The sequence below is a fragment of the Hetaerina americana genome, unplaced genomic scaffold (genome assembly GCF_022747635.1).
Source record: "Hetaerina americana unplaced genomic scaffold, ioHetAmer1.1.p SCAF_44, whole genome shotgun sequence".
In the NCBI taxonomy this organism is placed as follows: Eukaryota; Metazoa; Arthropoda; class Insecta; order Odonata; family Calopterygidae; genus Hetaerina; species Hetaerina americana.
In genome coordinates this window covers 2738121-2766050 of record NW_027287030.1, presented here as the reverse complement: position 1 = coordinate 2766050, position 27930 = coordinate 2738121, and the positions used below count along the sequence as shown (strand labels likewise).

The 27930-nt window shown below is 36.3% G+C and overlaps 3 protein-coding genes across 3 annotated transcripts in view; 2 read left to right on the top strand and 1 right to left on the bottom strand.

Moving 5' to 3' along the window:
- The first annotated feature begins 796 nt into the window (after window positions 1-796).
- Window positions 797-22183, top strand: Zpr1 (zinc finger protein Zpr1). Its single transcript, XM_071591217.1, has 7 exons — window positions 797-1034; window positions 1146-1398; window positions 1520-1674; window positions 2076-2349; window positions 5038-5198; window positions 14843-15103; window positions 22016-22183. Exons 1-7 carry the CDS (start codon window positions 930-932, stop codon window positions 22181-22183), a joined length of 1377 nt encoding a protein of 458 aa, XP_071447318.1. The 5' UTR covers window positions 797-929.
- Window positions 22184-22196: 13 nt separating this feature from the next.
- Window positions 22197-27661, bottom strand: LOC139692902 (dynein axonemal light chain 1-like). Its single transcript, XM_071591218.1, has 5 exons — window positions 27554-27661; window positions 27290-27435; window positions 25722-25833; window positions 24823-25003; window positions 22197-22366 (listed from the first exon to the last, which is right to left on the bottom strand). The coding sequence occupies exons 1-5, from the start codon at window positions 27557-27559 to the stop codon at window positions 22245-22247; spliced, it is 567 nt and encodes a 188-aa protein (XP_071447319.1). The 5' UTR covers window positions 27560-27661; the 3' UTR covers window positions 22197-22244.
- A 38-nt stretch (window positions 27662-27699) lies between these two features.
- wrd (Protein phosphatase regulatory B subunit well-rounded) overlaps window positions 27700-27930 on the top strand; it is a 367100-nt gene continuing 366869 nt past the window's right edge. The window contains exon 1 of the mRNA XM_071591240.1: window positions 27700-27811. Within this exon, the coding sequence (XP_071447341.1) occupies window positions 27785-27811 (27 nt within the window). The 5' untranslated portion in view covers window positions 27700-27784. The remainder of the gene's footprint in view (window positions 27812-27930) is intronic.

The window sequence follows — 27930 nt, the reverse complement described above, 5'->3', positions numbered from 1 at the left end:
TTGACTGAAAGGAAAACAAACGAGGAAGTGCTAGACATATTAGGGGTGGAGAGGGGATTGCTAGAAGAAATCCAAAGAAGGCAGGAAAGATGGATGCAGAGCACGAGTATAATGACTAAGCAATGGGATGTTGAAGCTTGTGATAGAGGGGATAATGATAACGTTCATTGGTTCCTATAAGACATGTTTGTAAAAGTATGCAACATCTACGTAATGAAGAATTATGTTATGCTGGGAAAGCGAGGAATAGGATAGGGATATTGGACTGAATGAAGGAAGTACGGCAAATGGAAGACGCGCCTAGGGTAATGTTGGATGTCTGGCTTTGTTTTATTGAAAAATACAAGGGAATCGTCGCTGTACCATTTGGTTAATCATGTCTATATCCTACATTAACCAGTAGATTGCTGATAATAATCACGATAAAAGTAAATACTGAAGGTATTTATTTCACAAACTGTATACCAATAATTGTTCACATTTTCTAATTAACCCATTCCACAGCCACGAAAAGGGAACCAAAACATGCCTTTTATTATGAATCGCAATGCTATTCGTAGGAGCCAAATGAAGTCTGAATAGTTGAGAAAATTAAATTTAAAGCTATTTGAACGAGAGCGTGTTTCAGTGTGCTATGTGTTTTTCATGTTTTTCCACTACAGGCAAAAGAAAGAGAGAACTATAGGAAAGCTGGCAACTGAGCAAGAAAATCCGGTATGACGTAACGCTCGTATTGGAGCGAACGGAGTATAGGATTTCTGAATGATGTCATGCTTCTCCAATCAGCTGGGAGCCTATGAGTACTGGGACGTTCACTGGTTCATAAGCGTTTAACGTTGCTTATGTGTTCGAACACGTGTTATGAAACTCTTAAATTAGATTTAAAAATTCTTGCAATTCTGCCGGTAGGTTTAATTGTCTAAAATAAAATGGAAGGAGGCGACGAAAACAACAAACCCATATTTCGAGATTTAGCTGCGGATGAACCTGAAACAACCGAAATTGAAAGTTTATGCCTGAACTGCGAAAAAAATGTGAGTTTTGGTATTTGGGTAGTAAAAAGATGTGCTTGGAACTTCTTGACCTTGTTTGCATAATAAGATATGAAGTAATTAATTTAATGGAAGCTAATTTAATTTTTTTAGGGTATTACCAGGTTGTTATTGACAAAAATCCCGTTTTATAAAGAAGTCATATTAATGTCATTTGAATGTGAACATTGTGGACTTAGGAACAATGAAATTCAGCCAGGAGGTGAAATTCAAGAGAAAGGTGTCAAAATAACTGTCGACGTTAAAAACAAAGAGGACTTAAATCGGCAAGTGGTAAAATCAGACTTCGCTTCCATTAAAATTTTAGAAGTGGATTTAGAAATACCTGCGCAATCCCAGAGAGGAGGTATGTTATTAAAATTCGCATGTAAACAAAGCATACAAGCACCTTGTTTAATTGGGTTGTATGTTTCGAATGTGTAGTTTATAAACTGGAATTAAGTAAGTGATTGCTCTTGAAAATCTAGATATTACGACAATCGAAGGAATTCTTCAGAGAAGTATAGATGCTCTTCTCCAGGAACAGCCTCTTCGGAAAATCGAAAGCCCTGAAGCCGCGGAAGAAATTGAGAAATTCATTGCGAAGATGATGTCTTTGAAATCTGGCCAACCCTTTACATTTGTAAGAGAAATATATGAATATGTTTTTATTTCATCCGACTTGTTTTATTCCTATAATATGGTTTGGCACGAGCTTTATCGGTTATTGTAACATTTTATCGATAATACTCCCTAAGTAATGTAAATATGCCATTTTTTATTGCAATAGCCACGGATTATATGGCCGTGCTATTCACGGGGTAAGATTATTCTAACTAGAATTAACGAAGGAACAGCAATTCCATATGGTTCGTTTTAATCATTTACTAGCATTGTTTCGAGAGTAACATCTTGCATGAATATTATATTTAACGTGGAACTGCTGGGTGTTTGTCATTCTGGCACTATCAAGGAAGCGTTCTCAAAATTGAAGGCACGACGGTTTCCATTGTTAAATGAAGCTCTGGTTATTTTTTTTCGCAGATTTTAGAGGATATCAGTGGTAATAGTTATGTCGAGAATCCAAACGCTCCAGCTCGTGATCCTGCAATGACAACACATCACTTTTTGCGCTCAAAAGATCAAGACCACGCCCTCGGGATGTATAAGAAGGAAGAGATATGTGATGTTGAGGGCGATGCCATATTGAAAAAAGCTGACACCTTCACTTATGAGGACCTGCTTGGAGAAGTTCTGCAGTTTCCTACCAATTGCCCTAATTGCTCATCGCCTTGCTCTACAAATATGAAAATGACTAGTATCCTTTGTAAACAATGGCTTGAAATGTCAATACAAGAAAATGCCGTTATTGACCCAGCATTAAATCAGTACCTATTAGTAGTAATTATGCCTAAAGGGTACTCTATGGCTGAGGTCATGTCAGTCCGTAAACTCAAATGAGGACGATCCATCAGGATATTTTCTAAGGTATGTTGCTACAATGAAAAACTAGTTGAACTGAATAATTGGGTCATTTTACTGTGGGTAGGTACTTATGGATGTATTGGGAGAAATTGTGCATATAAATTGCATTGTGGGACAATCCATATTGCAAAGTGGGTTTACTATTGCTATTTTCCACCTCCAATCTCTTCAATGCAACTTAAATTTCCCTCCTACTTTCTATCCAACATTCCCCCTCTCACATCCACATTCCTTTGTCTCTCAGTATGCCCTGCATCTAATTTACCTGCCTTCTATGAATTTTTCTCTCACAATATTCTGCCATGCCCTATTATGCCTTGCTATTCTTTGTTTTCATTTCCCTGAATTTCACTTTTTTCATCCATCTCCATGACATATCTCATAAGTTTCCAATTTATTATTATGCTTTTGTCTCAACAACACAAGTTTCCAAGTCACTCTATGCTCCCAATAAAAGTTTTCAATAATATTTCCATCTTTGCAGTAGGTCCTTACCCTTTGTAAGGACTTCTTCTCCTTATGGAATCCTTATTTCAATGTCCTTAATAGCTCTCTGTCTGTCTTCATCGATAACGTTCCCTAAATAAGTGTTCTGCCTGCCCTTGTAGCTATTTGTACCCTCCAATTTTAATATTTTACTTTGTCTTCCTTTTTTCATTTTACTATCTTACAAAATTTGTTTTATTATTACCAAATATTGTGCCACATCGAACACACACTCTTCTCAGATTGCAATCTTGCATGATTACATTATTCCCTTTCATTGTCTCCTTTATCTTTCTAATCGGTCTCCTCTTTAATTCATAACCGCGTCATGTTTTATCCGACTACTGTTACTATTGTTGTTTGTAGCTTTTGTCGTCCCTCTTTTGAGTTACCTGTATTCTTGTTTTTCTTGTAAATTACACAAACCCTGCTGTGAAAAATGTTGCCTTCTGCCTACAGGTATTCTATCCTCTCTGTCCTCATTAAAGATTATGCATTCCGTTTTTTCATCAATTCTCTATTTTTTTGCCCTCAATTTTTATGCTGCACTTCTTTCGTACTACATTATTATCATATTTTGGGATGAGTATCCTATTCTTTCCAATATTTGAAACAGCATTGTGAATATGACATTTGAAACTCTTAATTGAGGCAATCCTTAACCACAAGTTTTTCAGCTTGGCATATCTGTGAGACTTTTAAAGACATAATTGATTAAAGGGAGGAAGGAGGTACGCAGAGATGAAGAGGGATTTGATGTAGATGTAGGTTGCTGGAATGCATTTTTTTAGGAGTGACAATATATTTATTTGGTAGTTTTGTGAACTTCCAAAACCTACCTTAACCGGTTGATTACTTAATAATAAATTGATTAAAATAAACTCAAAACAGAGATCATGACCAATTTCTCATTGAAACTTCTTTGTCAGAAGGTTTTATGTTTCTTGAATAAGAACTGACTTTTAAGACCAATGGTCATTTAAGATATAAAAAGTAACAATGCAAATTTCGCATTTAGCCCAAATTCAGGAAAGGATTACCTTAATAATAAAATTAAGAATACAAAGTAACGTTCCACTGTCCTTTATTACTGGAAAGTTACTTTGTATTCTTAATTTTATTAAAATGAATTTCCACAAGGTTGAGCCAGGAACTATGGAAGGATTACCTTCTTTGTAGCGGTCTGTTTTTCACAAAGGGAATGGCTTGACAAATGGTGCTAAGTTTTATGTAAACTAATCTAAATTAACTTCACTTTCTATAGCACTATTCTGATATACTAAATTTGCCTGTAATTACTGTCAGAACTGCCTAATACTTAATATTGGCTTTGCCATTTTTTCAGAATGGCGCAAATCCAGTTTTGTTAAAATCTGGTTTTCTCATTTTTTTGGTATTTTTATCTACTTCCCACCTTTACTCTTGTGTTTATTTTAATTATTAATTTTCTCAATATTATTTTAAGAATATCCCTGTAGCACTACATTTATACTTATGCATCCAATCTTGAAATTTATGTGTACATTTGTTTTCCCTACTGCATTCTAATAGAAAAGCTTGATACAGTTGCCAATATGTATTGTTCTTCCTATGCTATTAGTAGACTATTTCCTGGCAGTATGCCTTCTTTGTTTAGACTAATCGGCTACGTATATCCATACTTCTTTCATAATCATCAATCATTTTCCCAACCAATTGAACTTCCACCCTTTCCAGCAATACACATGTTTCACTGGTCCAAAATATACTGTGTCTTGTCTCTCGGCAATTATGATACTTTGACTGGCGTTTAATGAAGGATTGAAAGTTAATTGATATCCCTCATTCTTTCTGTTAATATTGTACAATGGATTCATAGTGTATCTCAGGTTATTTTCTAATCTTCCTCATGGCCCTACAGTTGCTTGAATGTTAATTTATAAATGTAGATTTATTCTAATGTGTTTACTTTTGAATGAATAATGGTATTGTGATTTATCTACAAATTTATCAATCATGATAGCTAAAAGTATGGTATAATCCTTAACTCTCTCATACATTCCATATTTTAAGGAGGTTGTCATCATGGCCACAAATTGTGATAAATGTGGCAATAGAACTAATGAAGTGAAATCTGGTGGTGGAATAGAACCCAAAGGATTGAGAATTGAGGTGAAAGTTGCTGGCACAGAAGACTTCTCTCGGGATATATTGAAGGTGAGATAACTCTCCTTTGGTAACACTCCGAGCTATTTGCAGATAAATGCTTATGGCCAAAGTATGCCTTGGCAAGATCTGCCATATGCAAATATTTATCTATTTACTTAACAAGAAATGATTTCATTTGATAAGTGTGACGTTGTGTATTCATTGATGTGTTGGAATGGCTGATAGTGAAAATAATACTGGTACTGTCATATTCCAGTTAAAAATAATGTGTATTTTTCTCCTATAATGTTGAAATGACAGCATGCATGTGGTGGTAAGATTCATAGGATATTTTCGTAGAGCATAGTAGAAATTTTGATTTGATAAATATGTTATTTGTTTAAATGGACTGAGCTATGATGTTAAAAAAAATTCGTATGATTATCATTGGTAATGTACCAGTTAGGATAGGTTTTGGATGGGCACAGCCTACACAATGGCACAATGATAATTCCCTTGCCTATCCCACAAATCATAGCCGTACATCAACACTACATTGAGCCCTTCTTTTCAGGATACACCCTTCCTACCCAAAATCCATATCCTATCCCTTCCCCTTTCTCGCTTGCCTAACATTTTACCCTCTATCACAAACTTCAACATCCCATTGCTAATGAAAATGCTCCATATCCATCTTTCCTTCCTCCTTTATGCATAAAGTCCAGTCTCCATTGAAACATACTTCCCAGTATCACACAATATTTACATTTGTCATCTTGCGTGGGTCATATGTTTGCATTTTAAGTAAAGTGGATTCACTGGAGTTCTTTCATCATGGCAGTGATATGCTATAAAGATGGGATTAGAAACCTCAGGTATGTAAGCGTTTCTCTACAACTACAGGAATAACTTCATTCCAGCTTTCATAACCGATTTCATTACACTTCTATGCACTTTTTGCTGGATTTTAGTATTCAGTCATATTTATCATGGGAAGGTTAGTGATGCTTGCCAATTATGCTAATCAAAATATGAGTCACAATTGCCAAATGATGAAGTGGAGATGGTCATGACATCTTTCATAGTTAGGGAAAGAAGGAAGTTACGAGGTCATATTAGGAAGATGATCGGTCGCAGTTGTCTAAGGGTAGAGCATTGCACTCCTGACTAGAAGGCCCAGTTTTGATTCCTGGGAAAGCCTCTCTGGGCATCATCAGCTCCACCCAAGCTGTGAGATTTTTCGGGTACCAGATCTTCGTGAGGAATCATAGCCAGCACAGGAAAAGACCCTGGCCCCTATGCCCTGATGTGTGAATTTCACATGCTGTTGGGCTTAGTACTGGGTGAAATCAACCGTCGCCTACCAAACTGGCCTTTGGGTTGATTACTGTGTTTATGGTTTTTTTCATTAGTACCATGAATGGCATTTAAAATTCCAGGTTTCAGCACCTTGGTTATTATGGCTCTCCATTTATAAGCCATATAAGAGGGGAGAACTTGCATGTTGTAATTGAAAAAAATTGTAGAACATCTTCCATAAATATATTACCATTTTACTGACATTAACTCAATGTCAAAGAAATGTGGGAGAAGCTGCGGCAGATTAACAGAGTCATCTGTGAATATGCAATGAAATGAGTGAGTTTCACAGTGTGTAAATCATTAATTTTGGCTGAATTTTATTTCCAATTTACCATGTACTCACAAAATATATATATATATATAAAAAACACACACACACACACATATATATATATATATATATATATATATATATATATATATATATATATATATTATATTTATATATATATATAAACACACACACATATATATATATGTATGTATATATATATATATATGTATATATATATATATATATATATATATATATATATATATATATATACAGGGAGCAGTTAACAATTTTAACTTTCTAAAGAGAGGTCGACAGTGTGCATAATAATTTTCATTGCACATAATTCTCACCAGTATATATATATATATATATATATATATATATATATATATATATATATATATATATATATATACATATACAAATATATATACATACTGGTGAGAATTATGTGCAATGAAAATTATTATGCACACTGTCGACCTCTCTTTAGGAAGTTAAAATTGTTAACTGCTCCCTGTGTATATATCTATCAATCTATAATGCTTGTTAAAAATTATAGTGCAGATTTTGAAACGAACAATAGCATTCACCTGTACAATACAAGACAATGCAACAACCTGCATGTAAAATCAACAAACTTAACCATGGCTGCAAATGGTCCTAAATCAATGTGTATAAAATTATATAATAACCTACCTATATGTATTAAAAAAGAAGAGCGTGAACCAGTATTCAAGAAAATGGTCCGAGAATACCTCTCTGATAAGTGTTTTTACAGCATCAAAAAATACCTGAGACCTAATTCATAAATGTTCATTCCTTCCTTTTATCCTTGTAACACTTGTTTCTTGTAATACTTTCTATTTTTTGTAAACCATGACATGTCCTATACACTTGCTAGAGCTACTATGCACAGTGTCTCTTGGATGAATAAAATATTATTATTATTATGTATGTGTATATATATATGTATATATATATATGTATATGTATATATGTATATATATATGTATATATAATAGGTAGGTACAATCTTTGTTAAACATTCATTAGAATACATGTTTATTTACTTTCCATTGCAGCATTGAAATAATCAAACCAAATTTAAACTGTATATGTAAATAGCAGAAGTGGAAGAGGTTTCACGAGCAATTATATGGTATGAAACTTTTGAAAAGTAAGCAGCTTTTTACTGACCAAACAATTCTCATTGATATGAAAGTTGTGCGTAATTATAACACATCTCACAGTAATTGCAGACAATTATGCTATGTGATTGCTAAGTTATCTTCAGTTCAATGTCTCCCAATTTCATGTCATAAGGTGCTAATCAGCAAAAATGATTGCATGAAATATTTTTGGCAAAACAGCACTCTTTGAATGTACAAAATTGGAGGACTTTTGTCTTTATGATATTCAATGATGATCTTTTAATACACCCTAGGCAATACATGTAAAAAAGATTTCCACCCACTAATGTGGCCAGAAGAAATTGTAGAACTATAAAATCTGTTTTTTGTGGACAACAAAAAGTGTTAAGATATCATGTCCTCGATTGGTTTTTACTTTTATAAATAAAAAGCCATAGAGGTGAAGATGCAAACCATAGATATGAATGTTCTTGGAAATGAGTGCAAGATCAGGCATTTGGGCTATCTATGCCGGCAAGCAGACTTGATAGCATGTGCTGGTTTCTTTGCAAATTATATTTATTAATTTTTGTCAATGTAGTACGGTGATAGCCCAGTAAGTAAAGTGCATCACCAGAAATCAAAGCCAGATTTGCATTGTGTTTGATTCCAGGTGATGCCTCTGGGCACCCTCAGCTTCAGCTGACCTTGTTTTGTTTCTTTGGTATTAAAATTTTGTGAGAAACCCCAGGTGGTAAAGGGGAAGGAATCGGATGGAAATAACCCTGACATGTGAATTTAACGTGTCATTGGAGTAGTTTAATGTAAGCCGTGCCTCAGTTATCAAACCAACCTTTTGGTTGATTAATAATTGGGTAAATCTGATAATTTGGCTCCACTGCTAATTGTTAAACCAAAAAAATTCCGAAGCTTTATACATACATATGCCATTTACCGGCTGGATTTCATATATTTTTAATGATAATTTTAATGATCCCAAAAAAAAAGAAGCTGCTTAAAATTCATGATTGGCTTTAGCAGGATCTGGGTTCGAATCCCAGTCAAGGTGAATGATTTTTACATTCAGAAATTGTTGCATTGAAATGCACATTAGCAGATGACTCAATTAAAAGTTACTGTTGGGGCATCTCCCGCAGTTTCTTTGGAATTTGTCAAGGTATAAACAGCCTAAGTGTTTAAAAGTTGGCTGTGACATTGTACATATGTATTGTATTTCGTCACAACATCTTGTTCCTTTAAAAGCCCCAAAATTTCAGAGTTTAAGAGGACGCCTTGATAGCTTAACTGGATAAAGCACTCGACCGGACACTGAGGGATCCAGGTTTGAATCCCAGTCAAGGCGAATGATTTTTACACTCTGAAATTGTTGCATTGATTTAGCAGGAGATTTGTATTGTTGCAACTATGTTAGCAGAATGAATACGTAAATGTTGAGAAGAACGCTGACTTCTGTTCCTTTGATATAATCATATTGAATTGGACTTTCGTGGTAAAGCAGGCTATCTGATTATTATTATGGAAGTGACAGACCCATCTTGAGCTTTTCTTACATTGACGGTGAGTTGTTTGTCCTTAAAACTATTGTTTATATTGGCCATAATCTGTTAATGTCAGGAAAAAATGAATTACACAAGGATGATGCTGGAAAGAATATTTATTTCATCGGCATGCAGAAATAGTTCAGTGTTGCCAATCCCATTTAAGGCTTGTGGGAAGAGTATTTATGAGGAACTAAGGTGAATTCTTCAGAGATGGCCTGGGAAGTATGATAGTTGTAGAAAGTTAGAGGTCTATAGGCATAGGGTAGATTTTAAGAGGATAAAATTTGGAAAAATGAAAAAATACACTTTTTAAGATTCTTGTTTACTGAACGATCTTTTCAGGTGTTGACCGTGTGTGATGAATCCTCTTTTCTTTATGGGAATTGCTAAGCTTGATTGAGTAGGGACCTTTCCTTGACCTGGAAGAGGCTTTTGTTAGTTCCGGCAAAAGAAGATTATTGTTTTTTCTTGTCCCTAGGATGCCTGAAGTCAGCATCCTGCATGCATGATTGTTACCAATACATATATGTAGTCAATGTGGCGGAGAGCTAGTTCTGAAGAGATATGATCAGAGCAGTGCATTGCGGATGATGCTTTCAGGCCAACCTTAAATTCATGTCATTTCACAACTTCTGCTGATATCAGATCTTCAGCCCCTAATGGATCAATTAGTATGCGCAGCACAATTCGGACAGCAAGTCTAACTAGATATTTTCTTCAATTTCTAAATTAATTAAGTAAATAGGCGATTTACGTAGGAAAATGGTCTTAAAATTACTCAACCCACATGAATCTAAGTGGTTCTATCATTCATGGGGTGTCTTTAGGCAGTTAGCAAATTTTATGTAGCCTCGAAGGCTGCTCTTAAAGTGATTGTGGAAAAGGATTGTTGGGTTACATTTTCTTCACAGATTGCAATGGGGATGACTAAGAAATATGGATGGCTTTATATTTATATTACTTCTGTGCTTATTCAACAGTCTTCAATTGTGCAATGAAGAAGATATTTGGTGTGAAAATTTTCAAATTATTTAGCATATTCAATGATATCATGATGCAAGAATATTCAGTGGAGCCCAAAAGGATATAATCTTTGTGATTACTTTTCAAAGCTAAAGATTGATACTTGAGTGAGAATATTTTGCAGAAAAATTTCCATTTAACTTTTTGCTGAGAGATGAATGGAAAATTCTTCTCCCACAAAATTATAGCCCATAAAATGAACCTCCCCATTACCACTATCTCATTCAAATCTCGACTGGGTCTCGCCAAGATCAAGGGAATGAGAAGCGTGTGCCTACTGCTGCTCAAAGAATAGATGACAGGACAGAGCACCGTGGCATCATGCCATAGCTTAAGTTTGCCTTCTGTAAATAAGTTTGAAGGTGTTCTCTAATGTCACCAAAAAGGGGATTGGAAATAGGTAATTTAATATTCCATATTTCAAGGTATATTGAAAAGTCAATTTGAAATACTATTTAAAATGCGTGATGCTCTACTCATTTTGGGGTAAACCAAGCAAAATCCATTAGCTTATCAAGTCGCAGAGTGCTAGATGCAAAATTGGAGCTTAAGGGCATTTAAATTTCACTCTTGATGAAGACACTTCAAGCTATGAGTTAAATATAGCATGCCTTGTAACTTAACATGTTTACTCTATTTATGTTTCTTCAAAATATCAGTCACTAATTATTTCATAAGCAACATATTCTCCAATTTTAGGCAATCCCTATAATATCTAAAGAAAGAAGAAACTCACTTGACATCAAACTGTGCTTCGGTACTGATGTCTTCTCACTGTCAAGCCCTTACCTCTCCCCATTGATGGTCACCGACTGGCTGAAATAATGTTATTCGAGCTTTCTTAAGTTTTCTCATTATTGGCTATAGGAATTTACTTAGCTTCCTAAACATTAACCCTAGCCTACCTAACTCTTTAACATATAGTATGCTTCGCTTCTTGCCTTACCTAGCTACAATAAAATATATGTGAAGACCATGGGCAATCATCAAAGTGTAAGAAACTCCTATGCCTCGTCAATAACCCTCCCAACAATACCTATAGGGGCAACTGAAGAATATGAAATCAGATACTTTAAATCAACCTGAAATAAACAAATCAATCTTACTGAAACACCAACAAATAATCAAAGCCTATTCAAAAAGAAATCAAATGAAATGCTTGAAAATATTTTTATTTCAAAAATGTTGCCAATATTATTTGATTTTTAATGGTACATATTTCCAACAACCCAATGGTTTAGCCATGGGCTCGCCCTTGTCATCACTCCTGGCTGATATTTATATGGACAATTTTGAAAAAGTTTTGTTCTCTTCAGCTCATCCTCTCATTGATAATGTATTTTGTTGGCTAAGATATGCAGACAATGTCTTCTGTGTGTGGACAGGTTCTGATGGGCAACTAGATCAGTTTCTAGTGCATCTAAATTCTATCAATTCTAATGTGCAATTCACGTGTGAAAAAGAGGAAAAAGGTTCCCTGAATTTCCTTGACCTATCCATTTCTAAAGACAAAGACAGGTTACAGTATTCCATTTTTAGGAAAGAAATGTATACAGACCAATTAATTAAGTCCTCTTCAAGGCATTGCTTCACCCAAAAGCTTTCGGCATTTCATGCAATGATCCACCGTTTAACTGCTATCCCTATGTTAAAATTCGATGTAAATAAGGAACTTAATGTAATTAAAACGTTAGCAGTAAACAATGGTTATTCAGAAGATCTAATAAATAATTTTTACCGGAATAAACTGAAAAAATAGCCTTAAGCCACATTGACAACCCCGAACATTTTAAAGATCCCACTGCCAAATGGCGGAGAATACTATATCTTGGGACTATTTGTGAAAAAGTAATTAAAAGTTTTCCTAAAGAAAAAATTAAATGTTACTTTTTCAGTGGTTCATGCCTTAAGAACCTGATCTCTCACACTAAAGACGAAGTCCCCAGAAACGAGAAGAGTGGAGTGTATGAGTTTAAGTGTTCAGAATGTAGGACAAAGTATATTGGGCAAACAGGACGGAAATTTAAAGAAAGGATTAAAGAACACCAAACGTGTAAAAAATAAGAATATAGTATAACATCCCTCTTTGCAAAGCACCTCATCGAAAGTGACTTTGTGACAAAAATTATTCATTTTGAAGAAAAAGGTCAAAGGCCCGATGCTTTGGAGCAGTTAGAAATTTTGAAATGTGTCCGTTGGAAAGATGATCTTGCCAACGAAATTTTGTATCCCTCCCACTCCCCACTCCTAGACCTACCACTCTTCTAAATCAAAAATGTAATTCTCTTTTCTTCCCAGCTACATTGTAACCTTTTTACCCCTCCAACCTCCCTCTCTGACCAACCCCCCTCCCTCGATCAGAAGGTATATATAGCCAGTGTGCTTCTATGAGGACCACCTGATGATGACGTTCAACGTGGAAACCTGGGTCGTGTTTTTAAAATAAAGTGTGTGGAATTACAAAGTAAATTATTTCATTTCAATACTTGAAAAATAGATTAATGAAAAAATATGAAGTAGCCCAAAACCCCCAACGTGAGAAGCACACTATCTTCAGGCCTCCAGGACAGTGTTTCAATATTTTTTTTGCTGTTTTTGAACTTGTCGATGTAACACCTTCGTTACGAGGATATGAGTAATCCTGTGTCGGCGGAATCTATTCGTGGATTTTCTATGCTGTTTACCCTTCCAAAATTAGTATCATTGAGCTTGCATCTAACAATATAATATTCAACATTAGAGATGAAACCTAATACTTTTAATGAACAGGTAATGTTAATGCCATCTATTAGTATGTGAACCAAGTTATTCGTCAAACCACCCTCATGTTTGAACAAAGTGTAGGCTATTGTAACACTCTACGTTAGTTGCTTTGCAACTATTACATAAAAACTATGGCATCAATTTAACATCATTTAAGTTCACTGTTTTCTATGAACACAAAGTTTTTTTTATCAATTTCTGGTTTATTAGTGTATTACTTTGATCTTGTTCTTAAAAAAGGCTTTTCCTTACCCCCCTATAGCCTGCTCCTTATAATTTCAGGATTGTGCCTGAACCCAACTTTACTTAAATTTTTATTCTTTAAATTCCTTAGGTTATCTGCATACCTAGTGATAAGTTTAGAGATGTCATAACTTATGGGTACAGGGTGTGGCAACATAACATCCTTTTTTAAAGGGGTTTTGCTTTATAAAATAGGAATTTATGTAACTGCACCCTGTATTTTACAAGTACATAAATTCTTTCTCTTTGGAATGGCTAGTATAATAATAAAAATTATTATTATTAATAATAAAATTATTTTTTGGAATGGTTTTTCTATGTTGAAGTGCGGATAGACATGCGGAATAGGGAACGGAGAGGGTGGAACTGGTAAATGATGAACAACAGGGTTCAATTGCCCTGTGGAATAATCTTGAATGATAAATCCCTGTGGGGCCAGCTGGATGTTGGTGGCATTTTCAGTGGATCCGAACAGCATGATATAATGGATGGTCAGCGGGGTAGGAATGTGATGTAATGGGAGGTAATGGTAGACAATGAGGGACTAAAGGTATTTAAGGAAGGGTCAAAGGGAAAGAAAACAGGAAAATGTTGCATATGAGTTTGTGTGTAAATCTCTTTGCGGTAATTTTTTGTAGAGCAATTTAAATGTGAAACTGATGGTAATTTTTGGGGAATAATGTCAGAGTGAAACAAGATTCAGGGAAAAGTTGCCAATTATATGAAAAATCAACATGATTAATATGTAGAACATGATTAATATGTAGAACCTCTCTTTTATTGTAAATGCTCGGTTGGAAGATTTTGGAAGCATGAAGGTTACATGAATGACCTAAAGATTCTGTAGCATACACAATTTTTATGAGTTAAAGGCTAACAAAGAGGAATAATCCCAGCCATGTATTATATTTGTAGCTAATAACATAACCAAAATTTTAGGATGGACTGCTCTGCAGAATGATTTAAGCAAACATTTTTCTCTCAAACATTTCAAGACCACAATAATACCCAATGTATTGTAAGACAGTTGGATCTGCTTGAATATAAAATATGGAATGCTAAAATCACCAATTTACTTTGATGCTTAGTGATTGAACATTCCCTGCCACATACCATCATGGTAGGATGTATATTTCTTGTCTCTTTATGGGTTGCAAAGATTGGTGTTTTGCAATCCCATGGATTAATCAATTTTCATATTGAGCATAAAAACTCTCACTGCAGGCATGTTGTCTTTTCTTAATAGTTAGTTTTTCTTTTCCATTTGTGTTGTGCAATATGGTGAAAGAAACAGAAGAAGCATATTCAGTTAAATATTTTCTCACAAGCTAAAAATCTGGCCTATTACAGTCAGAGACATGTTCTGTCTTCATCCCGGAAATAGAATTGGAAGTTGGCCCGACAACCCTGGGTGGGCGATTCACTACAGTTGAGGGTCTTGTATCTGCCATAAAAGATCAGCTGGAAAAGAATGGCTTAATGGGCGACTCGATGATTCCTGGATCAAGAAAACGCTACCTGGAATTTCTTGAGAAGATGGACAAACTTCTTCAAGGAAGGAGGCCTTTTACCATCATACTAGATGATCCAGCTGGAAATAGTTACATTCAGGTATATATGCATTAAAAATTATTGGCTGTCACAGGATATAACTTTTCATATTAGTACATCATTGAGGGACAATCACAATTCACATTGTTGTCATTGTGCAAGTTCCATTGTTGAAATGACTATGATATCAATTATTGAATAATTCAAGACTTATTGTTGAGATTCCTGTTATTGTGATAGTCAAATCTACTTTCATTGCTAACTGCAAAATGTTAAGGTAGTTAGCATGCTTGTCTAATCTGCACATGTAGTGAGTTTGAATCCATAACTCCAAAATTCAGGAACAATTTACCATAGCATATGAAATACTAGTCCTATGCTGGTATAATTTCTAAAATAGTAATTGTAATTATTAACAGTATTTCAAACCCAAGATAAGTTCACTGCAGCCCTCCATTCTTTTCTATTCAGTGTCAATTCCCTCACCTCTTTGCAGTTCTTTTTATTTAACATCCTTCTTAATTTGTCATATGCAGTACTTGTCTCTGGGTCTTCCTGGTGGGATATTCCCTTCAGTTATGTTTCTAACTAATCCATTGTGCCTAAAGATGCATCCAACCCATCCTATTTTACTTTACTGTTTTGGACATCCTTGATGCTCAAATTGAGTAGCTTCAGGTGTGATGTGGTGGAAGTCAAACACAATAAATAATTGATTGTAGCACAATTCCACTTGATAAAACTTATTTTAAGACCGGGTTAGGAAAAATTATTTATTCAAAATATTGTCTTGTCTCAAGCTACACATTTTTCCCTTCTTTTGGGCAATTTGTGGGTACCACGCCAAAAACATTCCTTCTCTTTTCAATGCAAACCATTCATTCGTCAAGCTATTTTTGGATGTCTGGATAAGTAACGAAGTGCTGCTCAGCTAGTACGTGGCCCATCGATGAAAACGGGTGCTAGTCCAAAGGAGCTAAGTGTGGTGAATAAGCGGCATGAGGTAGAACCTCCCAGTTGATTGTTTCCAAATAGTTATGGACCATTATTGATCTATGGCATGGTGCATTTTAATGGAGGTAAATCAGCTTCTCATGTCTTTGCTCATATTCTGGTCTTTTTTCACGCAGAGCATGGTGCAATTTGATGAATTGTTGGTGGTAATGATGAGCATTGAGAGTTTCACTAGGTTTCAACAGCTCATAGTATATGACACCCTGCTGATCACACCAAACGCACAGCATCGTCTACCATCGGAAGAGATTTGGTCTTGCGGACAATATCAATGGTTGATCAAGATCAACCCAGGATATTTTGCGTTTAGAATTTGCAAAGTATATCCACTTTTTATCGCCATTCACCATCCAATGCAAGAATGACTTCTTTTTTTTCTGGCAAGCAAGATTTCACATGTGTTTTGACATCACTTCATCTGCCTATTGTAGAATTCATGTGGCATTTTCCGAACTAATGAACCTTTCCCATGACACATAGGCATGGAAATAGCTGGTTGAGTAACAACCAATTGCTTGGCAACCATTTCTTGCGAATGTGTATCATCTTCGCCCAAAAGAGCCGGCAATTGATGGTCCTCAACCTTCCTAGGCCAGTCTCAATGCTCCTTATCACTCTAGTCGAAATGGCCATCTTTAAACCAACGAAACCAATCTCTGCATGTTATTTCCAATAAAGCACTGTTGTCATAGGCCTGATTCGGCAGGGGATTTCTTCAAATTGAAGCAGAAAAGCAGAGCTTTCCCGCTTATACTCTCTTTTAGGCAAGAAACTGGACATCATTACCATACGAAAAATTAAGGTTGTTGTGTGAAATTGCTGATGATGTACACCGATTATTTTGTTTACAGATGTCAATTTCATAAAAACAGAAGAATGGCATGTCCATGGTAACTTAACACCTTACTATTGGCATTTGTGAGTAAACATCAGATTTAAGCTTATACATTTGGTAGATGAAGTACGATCTGGTGCTTTTATGGCATGTTTGCTTGATGAAGTTTTCTCGGGCATTCCACCGGGTCAAGGGTTTCATGTTGGCCAACATTTTGATGCCCGACTCGTGCATTGTCCTCAGGGTAGATGATTGCCTCTCTGTTTTTGGCTGTCTTATATACATGTGCTCTCGGGTTCAGGTGACTTCTGATTGGTCAGATGAGTAGGAGCTTCCTGATTGGTCGCCGGGTCGTTGTGCTCTGTTCCTCACCTCCATAATGGAGGTGAGAAGAGAAAGAAACCGGTGGAAGACCCGAGAAAACTTCATCAAGCAAATACGTCGGGAAAGCACCAGATCTTACTTCACCTACCTCTGGGGAGACGCATCGTAACATCCGTGCCTTTGAGCACTTGCGGAAAGAGAAGGCAAGACTGCTAAGTTCTCGGGCCTTTCTCTTGAGATGCCACGATGAAGGAGCCATTCCTACCTTTGCTGTTGTTTGGTCCACTATGAGAACTCCGGCAGCTGAACGAATCTTGAAGCGTACTGGACTTGCCCTGGTGCATGAACGTATACATGAAAAAACGACGAGCCCTCGATTGGAATGCCAAGGAATTGAAATCGCTGCATCTTCATCTCGCAGCGAATCTCTCTCCAATGGATTGGGACTACATCGACTGTGCGACCACTGCCAATGGTGAATTACTTCTGAGAAAGGATTCAGAGAGACAGAAGAATAAATTTGCCAGACTGCGCAGCATCAAGACGATCAGAATGCCCCTGGACCGTAGCAGAATGGTCATTAATTTGACCGACACAGTATTGGATGAACCCACCCTTTCAGTCCTCTCAAAAGGACTAAACTTTGCACCGTCCCCCCGGTCCATTCCTTACTCAGACTTCATTGGAGGAATTGAACATGCTGTCCGGAAGCTTCCCAGCGAAGCAGCAGAAGAAGTGAGGAATGAAGTAACCATGGTCCTAAAAAGGGCCTTCCCGCCCAAACCTAACATCTCCAAGGAGGAGCGAGAAGCACACCAAACTTTGCATAAAAATACGGACATCATGGTGTTACCTGCGGATAAGGGCAACGCTACGGTTATCATTGGCAAGGAGGAATACCATAATAAAATACGAGAGATTCTCTTAAACAAAGCTTACGTAAGGTTGTCCCGTGACCCAACGGATGCCATCATGAGGAAGACCAACACACTCAAAAAGAAGACCAAGATTCCTGCCGAAATTGCAAAGAACTTGAGGCCACAAGCACCAGCCCTCCCGAGATTATATGGCTTACCCAAGATCCACAAAATCGGCGCACCACTGAGACCAATTGTGAGTGCCATCAGCTTCCCTACCTACAACCTAGCGAAGCATCTCACCAGCTTTCTGTCCCCACATGTAGGCTGCTGTGAGCATCATCTGATCATCTGAGAAACTCTTCAGATTTTGTAAAAAATCCTGGATGAAATCCATCTAGAAGAAGGGGATATCCTGGTGAGTGTGGACATAGCATCCCTTTTCACATGGGTCCCCCTGACTGACACTTTACGCCTCCTGAATGCCAAGTTCGATGCTGCCACGGTGATGCTATTCCACCACGTCTTGACATCCACATACTTCTTGTATGATGGGCAATACTTCGAGCAAGCAGATGGAGTGGCAATGGGATCTCCACTCTCCCCTGCCATAGCAAACTTCTTCATGGAAGACTTTGAAGAAAAGGCACTAAAATCAGCCTCGCTCCGCCAGAAACATTTTTCCCGGTATTTAGATGACACCTTTGTAATTTGGCCGCATGGGAAGGATGCACTTAATAAATTCCTGGTGCACATGAATCGCCAGCACCCCAATATATCCTTCACCACGGAATTGGAAATCGACGGCAAACTCCCTTTCCTTGATATCCTGGTTCGACGTAAGAGCAATGGCACACTCCGACAGTGTGTGTATCAGAAGCCGACGCACACTGGGCTGTACCTCAATGGAAACAGTCACCACCACCCAGCCCAAAGGCGAGCAGTGCTGAACACATCCTTTCAACGGGCCAGGGTTATCGCCAACAAAAATGTTTGCCGGAGGTTAACCACCTGAAAACCACCTTCCTCCAGAATGGGTATAGTGGATGCGAAATCTCCTTGGCCTTAAAAAGGTCCTTTGACCCGCAAGCATGCACGGTGGAGGAAAAAGAAAAACCATTAGACAGGGCCTGCTTGCCGTACGCCGCTTTGATCTCCGGAAAAATATTCAGGAAACTGGCTAGGCATAAAATCAAGGCAATCCATAAACTACCGAAAAAAATTAGAAATTTGCTTGTCAGAGCGAAGGACCCAATTGGCCTTAAGACCACAGGCATACGCCAAGTCCCGTGTACCTGCGGAGATGTCTACATTGGAGAAACGGGGAGGACCATCGAGACCAGGTTGAAGGAACACAAAATACACTTACAACTAGGGTAGTTGGAAAAATCAGCCATCGCCGAACACAGCATCGGGATGGATCACTCAATTAATTTCTACAGGACCAAGCTACTTAACTGTGCCGGTGGTTACTGGGACTGCATCATCAAAGAATCTATCGAAATTAGAATGGCAGGACGGAATTTCAACAGGGATTCCGGCTATTCACTCAGCAATGCATGGAAACCTATGCTAATGGAGGTGAAAAGAGAAAGGAACAGAGCACACTGGCGACCAATCAGGAACCTCTTCCTCGGACCAATCAGAAGTCACCTGAACCCGAGAGTGCATGTATAAGACGGCCAAAAAAAGAGCGGAGGTTTTACGGGTTTCCCTTTGCCCGCGGGCAAATGCCGGGCCGATACCGCTCCCCCAGAAAAGGTTTATTTCCGCAACCACTACCCTCTTTGTAGCCTATCCTTTTTGTTACTTTCCACCTCGAAGAGGAGTTAATCCTAAAGTGGGGTTTCCGTATTGTTATACCTATCAAATTTTTATATATTCTTGTATTACTATCACTTAACAGAAATAAAAACCTATAAAACTGAAATTGAAGAGTGGCAATCATCTACCCTGAGGACAATGCACCAGTCGGGCATCGAAACGTCGGCCAACATGGAACCTCTGACCCGGTGGAATACCCGAGAAAACTTTATCAAGCATTTGGTAGATCTTTTAAGTCCATGAGTGCCACATGTAACATGCCCACGCTTTTTGTGTGTATCATCTTTGATTTTTTCTGAACCTTAATTGAATTTTTTTAAGGTTTTCTTCTTCTATTCTCCCACTAATTTTCTGAGTAAATATTTTCGATGTGTGAGACATCAGGAGCAATGTTTTGTGCTCTTTTCATTTATCTGTGTTTGGTTTCTTTAGTATTGAAGCCATCACACTTTTCTCAAAGTCTTCTGGTAATTTTCCCCTGCTGTAGCTATCTTTGGTATTCCCAAATATGGTATCCCTCACTTTGACCCCAGATATTTGATAATTTCTCCGTTTATTTTTATTATTTCTAGGTGCCTTGTTCTTGAGGTCTTTCATGGCTTTGTCGAATATGCTTATCAGTCAAGTCGAGTATGCCTCTATCAATATTTCTTTTTTCATTAATTCACCATCAAGTTCTTTGGGCCCCTGGTAGAGTACCTAATTGTATTCCTTCCATCTCTTCCCTATGTTTTCATTTTCAATTAGTATCTTTCCATTAGCATCTCAGGTGTTGTGGAATTTTATTTTCCTTTCTCTGAATTGTGTCTGCAGCAGTTTGGCTGTTTTCCATTAATTTCATCACAGCTGGTTTCTATCACTCTTCCTTGGCCTCTTTGCACTTGCATCCCATTTGCTTTTGCAATTTTAATGAAACAGTTACTCAGTTTCATTACTTGGATACTTGTATTTTCTTCTTACTTCTATCTTTATTTTTCTGTCAATGGTCATGGTGAACTTTTTCTCTTGTTTTCTTTTTCTCTTGTTTTCTTTTTCTCTGGTATCTTTTTTTCTCTCATCTGGGTTCCTGTGTCACCTTTCTCATCTTCTAGCAAGGATCATGTTTTGCCTCCAGAATATTTTACTTGGATGAATGCTGTAATGCTATATTTTAATACTGGGCTGCATCTTCTGGGGAGATTAATGTGGCAGTTTCCCCATTGCATTCTCATTGCAGTACTGTTACCTATCCAATGACCATCACTCTTGTTCACACAGTATGGCATTTGATACCCCAGTTAGATCTGTGCCATCAGTGTCTAATGGTAAAACTGTCACCTTTCACCATTGGTGCAGGGTATTTATAGGTGTTCGATCCCATTTTTTTGTTTCCACATTCTGGAAAAAATTGGAAATACAATTTTTCTAAAGCTGAAAATTTTTGGCATCTCTGGGAATGGAGCAGGCAGCCTTAAGCTTGGTAGTCTGACTTGACACACCTGGGTTACTTCTGCCTCTAATAATACTGCTACCAATACGGCTATCATAGTATTGGATCTTTAATACTGTTTTAATAATAAAGATATTTAAAATAGTGGCATTGTAAAAGTAAAGAAGAAAAATGAGAAATAAAATTTTCAAAATTTTTCATTATTGATTTTACTATTGATTCTTAATGCTGATAGTGAGAATAAGCCTCACAGAAAGAGAGTTGCCATATTTTGCCCACAATAGGGATCATCACTGCAGGGAAGTATTCTGTGCGTACTCTTTCTGGTTAACTTCATTTATTACCAGCTATGATTCTGTTGAGAACTTGTCCAAGGTTGTTGTTCTGCATACATTAAAATTACCACTTGGGTAAAGGGTTTGATAGTATTTTTAATCAAGCAACTAATAATAATCTGTACACATTTTTTCATAGTGGTGTATCTGTGCTCTGGTTGTTTAATATAGGACATATTTGTTGAGTGTAGTATCATCCAAAAAAATTGTTAAAGCTGTACACATTTAAATGCATAACTATTGTTAATATTATTCAATGTTACCACAATAACTCTTGTGTATTTCATTTATATGTTTTCAGCTTAATTGTTTCACATTTTTGACAACTGAACTAAGCTATGCATTTTATTTCAGAATTTATTTCATCCTGAGCCTGACCCAAAGTTAAACATTAGTCATTACGAGCGCACTTATGACATGAATGAAGAACTTGGGATAAATGATATGAAAACTGAAAACTATGAAGAAAATGAAACGAAAGAGGGTCATGGTGAAAGCACAACTGAAGTCCCTGGAGATTGATAATGGTGGTGATCAAATTTGTAAATTAACGGTAATAAAAATCATTCCAAATGTCTGCCTTTCATTCCTCTTCAGGTAAATCATGAATACATGTGACTCCATCGAGTTTTTTTAAGTTGGGTAGTCTTTTCATTACCTCGGTTCTCCATGCAGATTCCTCAATTGCCTCATGTAATGGATTACCTGCAAAATTAAAACATATATGATGAACCAACAATGAGAGTAAAAGGAATATATTCACTTCAGATTCCAATATTGGATAGGCTACTTGACCTTCATGTTGTAATGTAAAAAACAAAACTTGCAAGTTCCTACTTAGTTTATTATGAAATAATTCATGCTAAGCATACAAGATTTAATATGATTTGACTGATCACGTAAAAGGTGACATTACAATTTTTAGGAGAAATTTGAAAAGTGAAATTTCTCAAACTTTCAGCTTAATGCCATAATTTTTTGTTGGAATTGAATAAATCATTCTTTGACTTATTTATTGTGGGGTGACTTCCTTTGGTTCTAATAGATAATAGGTACAAAATTCAAATGAAAGGTTACGTTTAATGATAATAATTTTTTTCCCCAATTATGGTAAGAATATCATACATCATGTAATTGCACACGGTACGTCAAGATGTACAGTAACTTAATAATTACAACTGCGTGCATAATTCTGTGCTCAATATAAAATTCAATATTACCCAGAATTGATGTAGTAATTCACACTGTAAAAACATTTTTCACATAAGTACATAAACAATTTCTTTTTAAAAATTGAATTATTTCTCATTTTCTAAACTAACTGGAAACTTGTTGAACATTTTGACGCACAGAGAATGAGGTCCCTTGGTCATCAATGCCATGGTAGCAGATATTACACACAGATAAGTTCTTATCCTGGTCTCATGTTTGTGCACCATTATTTGATGAGAATAGAGCCATGTTCTTTTTACAAAAATTACTGAATTGTAAATAAACACACAAGGGACTGTTAATATGGCAAGGCTTTGAAAGAGTGGTCTGCTGTGGGCTCTCTAAGGTTTATTACACATGGAGCTAAGCAATTTCTTTTGAATAGTAAATATTTTAGTTAACTTAGTTGATGACTGACTTCCCCAGAGACTATGATACCATTGGCTATGTTTGTCATGAAACTTTTACACAGCATTTTTGAAATCAAACTGGACCCTGCTAACATATCTGGGACATATCATGATGTCAAGATATTTTAATTTGCCTTGAGACATTTTTTCCATGGGTATATTTTAAATATGATGTATTAGTTACAGTTAAAGCTGTATTCATTCATGTCAGAGTCAAAACTTATCATTGTAGGCATTTTTAAATGTGCTTGAAAAAATGATTAAATATTCATTCTTCAAGAGGTCACAAAAGAAAGATCTCTTATTATTGTGTCCACAAAGTCTTAGCTCGGACTAAAATTTTAACTAATTGGCTCAAAGAGAAAAGACAAAAATCTCGCACAAATTGCACAATGAAGAAAATTAATTATAAAATAACTTGCATGTATCTTGCCAGTAGCAGAAGATCCTATAATATGCGATACATATCGTTGTACATAATGAAGTATGTGAAGCTAATTATTTGTGAAAATTTTTTCATCTAATTTGACCCAAATGAGAGATGTCCGTGGCACTGGTGATCATTCTCTACTATTTATTGCCATGTAAATTGATACAGTTAATTCAATTTTTTATGAGATTTGATAAGCTTTTCTTAGGGCTGTGTTTTTTTAATGCTTGGTTTATTAGTACCCTAACCTTGGTTTCCTGGTAGTGGGTCGCGGTAGTCCAGTGGGTAGAGCGTTGGACTGCTGACCGGAGGGTCCCGGGTTCGATTCCCGGTCAAGGCGCTCTGGGCACCTGCAGCTCCACCCAAGCTATGTGATTTTTCGGGTACCAGGTCTTCCTGGGAAACCATAACCGGCACAGGGAAAGGAACTGGCCCCCCTACCCTGATGTGTGAATTTTCACACGCCGTATAGGGCTTTAGTACTGGGTGATCTCTACCATCACCTACTAAACCGACCTTCGGGTTGATTACTGTGTGTGTTTAACCTTGGTTTATTATTACCCTTCTAAGATTTACTGTGTAGTATCCTTCTAAGCTGAAATAATGAGTGGAGCTCTGAACAGAATGTACACTTTGTTTCTTGTTTATTTCCTCTAATTAGGTACTCCTGACCATTCATCAAGATATTCATTCATTCACACACATTCCGAGTTAACGAGTTATGGTATGGCTTTAAAAACTCATGTAAAAGCACCTATCATAGGAATTCTCTTGATTCAAGAAGTTGATGTAGAACTCCATATCCATAACTAATAGGCAATTATTCCAGAAATGACAAAATAGCTTTAAACAATACAGGTATGTTGCATTTATACTGACTTTCTCTCCAGTGTTTTTCCCTCGGCATTAACTGGTGAAGCTTAGTGGATGAGGTTCATTTGGTTAAAAAAGTATTTAAATCTAATTCAATAATTAGGGTATACAGATGAAATGGCAATGTTCACAAAACATAAGTTTTTGTTTTGCCTTGGAGGAGCATATTGTGAATTAGAAGAATATGACATCAATCAATGTGGGGGAGAGACTTTATAAAGAGACTCGTGACTCACCAACGAACAACAAATCTTCGAGCAGTGGGAGATCCTGCAATTTGTTGAATTCTCCCCATTCTTTTACCAGGTTATTTGACATGTAGAGGACTTTCAGTTTCTTTAAAACTCCAATTCCTCGTAGCTTATCAATCATGTTGTATGAAATCCATAATTCCTCCAGCATATCTCCAAGTGGCTCCTATTTATAAGGTAAGTATGAACATACGAAATTATACATGAATTTATTTCATCATTGAACTTGATTTCACCAATGAACTCAAGTTGGAGTGTGCAATTGCCAGTGGATATTAGCATTTGAAAAATAATTTGGGTCATATTTCCATAGCAGAAGTTAAATTCAAAAGTATTAGTGCTTGAAATTCCTGGGAAACAACTTATTGAAAGCCGGGAGTCACTTTACAAGTCTTCCTAGCTCAGTTTTTATATTTAATGTATGATTAAAAATACTGCACTACATAATGCTACATACACATTTTAACGATGTTTTGCCATGAAATAACTCACGAGATTCTGACTATAGCCGTTTCAAATGAGAAAAGTAATAAGTGGAGAGAAAGGAGTTCAGTTCAGGAAATTTAACTCTGGGTCAAACTTTCAAGTGGCCTTCGTGATTTGAGAAACGAGCTTGAGGCCAAGGATTTATTTTATGTATCTAATCTTTGTGGTTTTGCATGAATTCATTTATTCTGCTGCTGTGCCATTTTTAATACTTAATTTTCAAACCTTGCTTTATATGCCTGAGCTGGAGGATATTCCCAATATTTCTATATTTATTGTGATTGAGCAGATGATGAATAAGGCATTATGAATATAAGAGAAGATTGTCATTATATTAAAAACTGGATATATGGTTCAAGAGCAGATGATCACCTTAATATGGTAAAAACTTAACTTACTAGTCCAGTTAGAGCTTTAATATAATTTCTTCCCAAAGAAAGAATCTTTAAATTTTTCATTCCTCCAAGGCCAGATATCTTATCAATCATATTTGTTGAAAGAGATAATTTCCTGGAAAAGAATAAGTAGATACTTTCTTAGCTTGCATTTTCTTTACTCACTTTGTAACCAGGATTTTGTGTGGCATAATGGCTCAATTAGAAAATTGGTTTTTACAATTGTGGTTGGTACTGCAGTACTGTAAGAATTTATAATGTGCAAGTTTATTCTTTAATGATTTGATATATCTTAGGAAAAATGGTATTACAAATTTTGAAGTGCTCTAATAATCTGTATTCACATTTCATACCACACTGCACGTATAGCTTGAATTGTCAGTTGATGTATTATTATTTGATGGCCACTCATTTACACTTCAAAAGACGTCCAATGAGGATGAGAAGCTTCTTAGAGAAAGGTAACTAAAGCAAAAATTCATGTTAACAACATAATTATAGTACAAACCCATTGGTGTTTTGGGGATTCATGGCAGAGTACATAATAGACACTAGATACACCAAATCGGAAAATTTGTGACTAAAAGTAGTTCCTTCTTAATTCCCTTGATGATGATTTGTGCTATAAAAATAGCCTGGGTCGAAACCGATCGCAAGTAACATACAACGCATACACAAGAAATCATGATAACTAGCGTCAATCATAGAAGTTAGAAATGGAGAGCATTAAAAAATCAAATTTTGAATTATCTACTATTGTGATGCAATGAATTAAAGGGCTAAATAAAAATTTGATTTAAAAATTATAATCTGTATCAATTGGAAGTTCCATAATCTTTCATAAAATACCCTCCTCATTTTGGAATAAGAGAGAAAGTGCCAAGGTAAAAGGATGCATCCCATAGCCAAGATGCCACACATACCGAGAACCTTAACAATGAAACTTGTATAAGGTGGAGTATTTGTTTTAGAAACTTCTGCATCAGAATTGGGGATTATTTTCACAGCTCTTCAAGTACAACGTCAGGTTTTTTTTGCGGTCCTCGTCGGTTATGGTGCATTTATTCATGGAACCAACATATTTATTTTCCCACGAAAGCATATGCGAATGATGAGATATCAATTATTGTCTTATGTATCAACTTATTGTCCTAATATGATACCTACATGGGATACTTACAAATTTTAAATATCAAAAATAAATATGTGCAACCTTTGGTAACTACTTAAAGATACCAAATTCTTGGCAATACAAACTGCCTCTTCTAAAGAAAACGAAATATGTAATAACCATTGATGGAACTCATTTGAACCATTAATTATTTTGAATTTAGGTTTTGTTGCAGGGCAGCACATTGTAAAATTTATGTCAAGGTGAATTTCCCATCGGGCCGTCACAGAAAATACTTTCCCTTGGTAATGAGTAATACTCACTGCATTGCAATGTGCCAAATACATTTCATATTTTGGTTAAGAAAGATAAGGTAGCGCTTTCCCTGAGAGTATCTGAATATTATGAGTTTGTACCGCGTGATGAGTTATATTAAGACTATTTCAGCAGTCATACGTACTGACATTTGGTTAACTGCGTCAATGAATTGTCCATTTTTTCAATAGGAGGCCACTGAAAGTAAAGAAGAACCTCCGTTGCTTCGGATGCGGGAGTGCCGTGGTTATCTTCCCAATTCTTTATAGCTTCCTTGATCGTGGTTCCTTTCTAAATTTGGGGTGTGGCAAAAAATAAATTTTGAAATTTGAGTTTCGCTATCACCAAACATGATTACATGCCAATCCAACTGAAAGGATGAATTCCAAATTAATGCATTAAAACTTACACCCATGATGACACTCAAGATTTCGAAGGTATTCTCCTATTCAATTTCTATGTTCGAATACTTGTTTACATCCCGTTTCTATGGTTACTTGAAATTTCTATCCCAGAATGCTTCATCAATAAACAACTGACGCTGTCCCACGTGACCTTTCATGGCCAATGGCAAAAATCCTGCTTATTCTAAGCAGTGGTGTCCTTTCACTGGAGGAAAAGTTGTGCTATACGATTGAAAATGCCCAATAAAACTAAAAAGGATAAGGTACGTGAAAAAGAACCGAAATAAAGTTGTTTGTAGACTATCGGAGAATATCATAAAAATCATTGTTTTGGTATCATATCTAGAGACACTGCTATATGTCTCCACATTTGAGGGTGTAA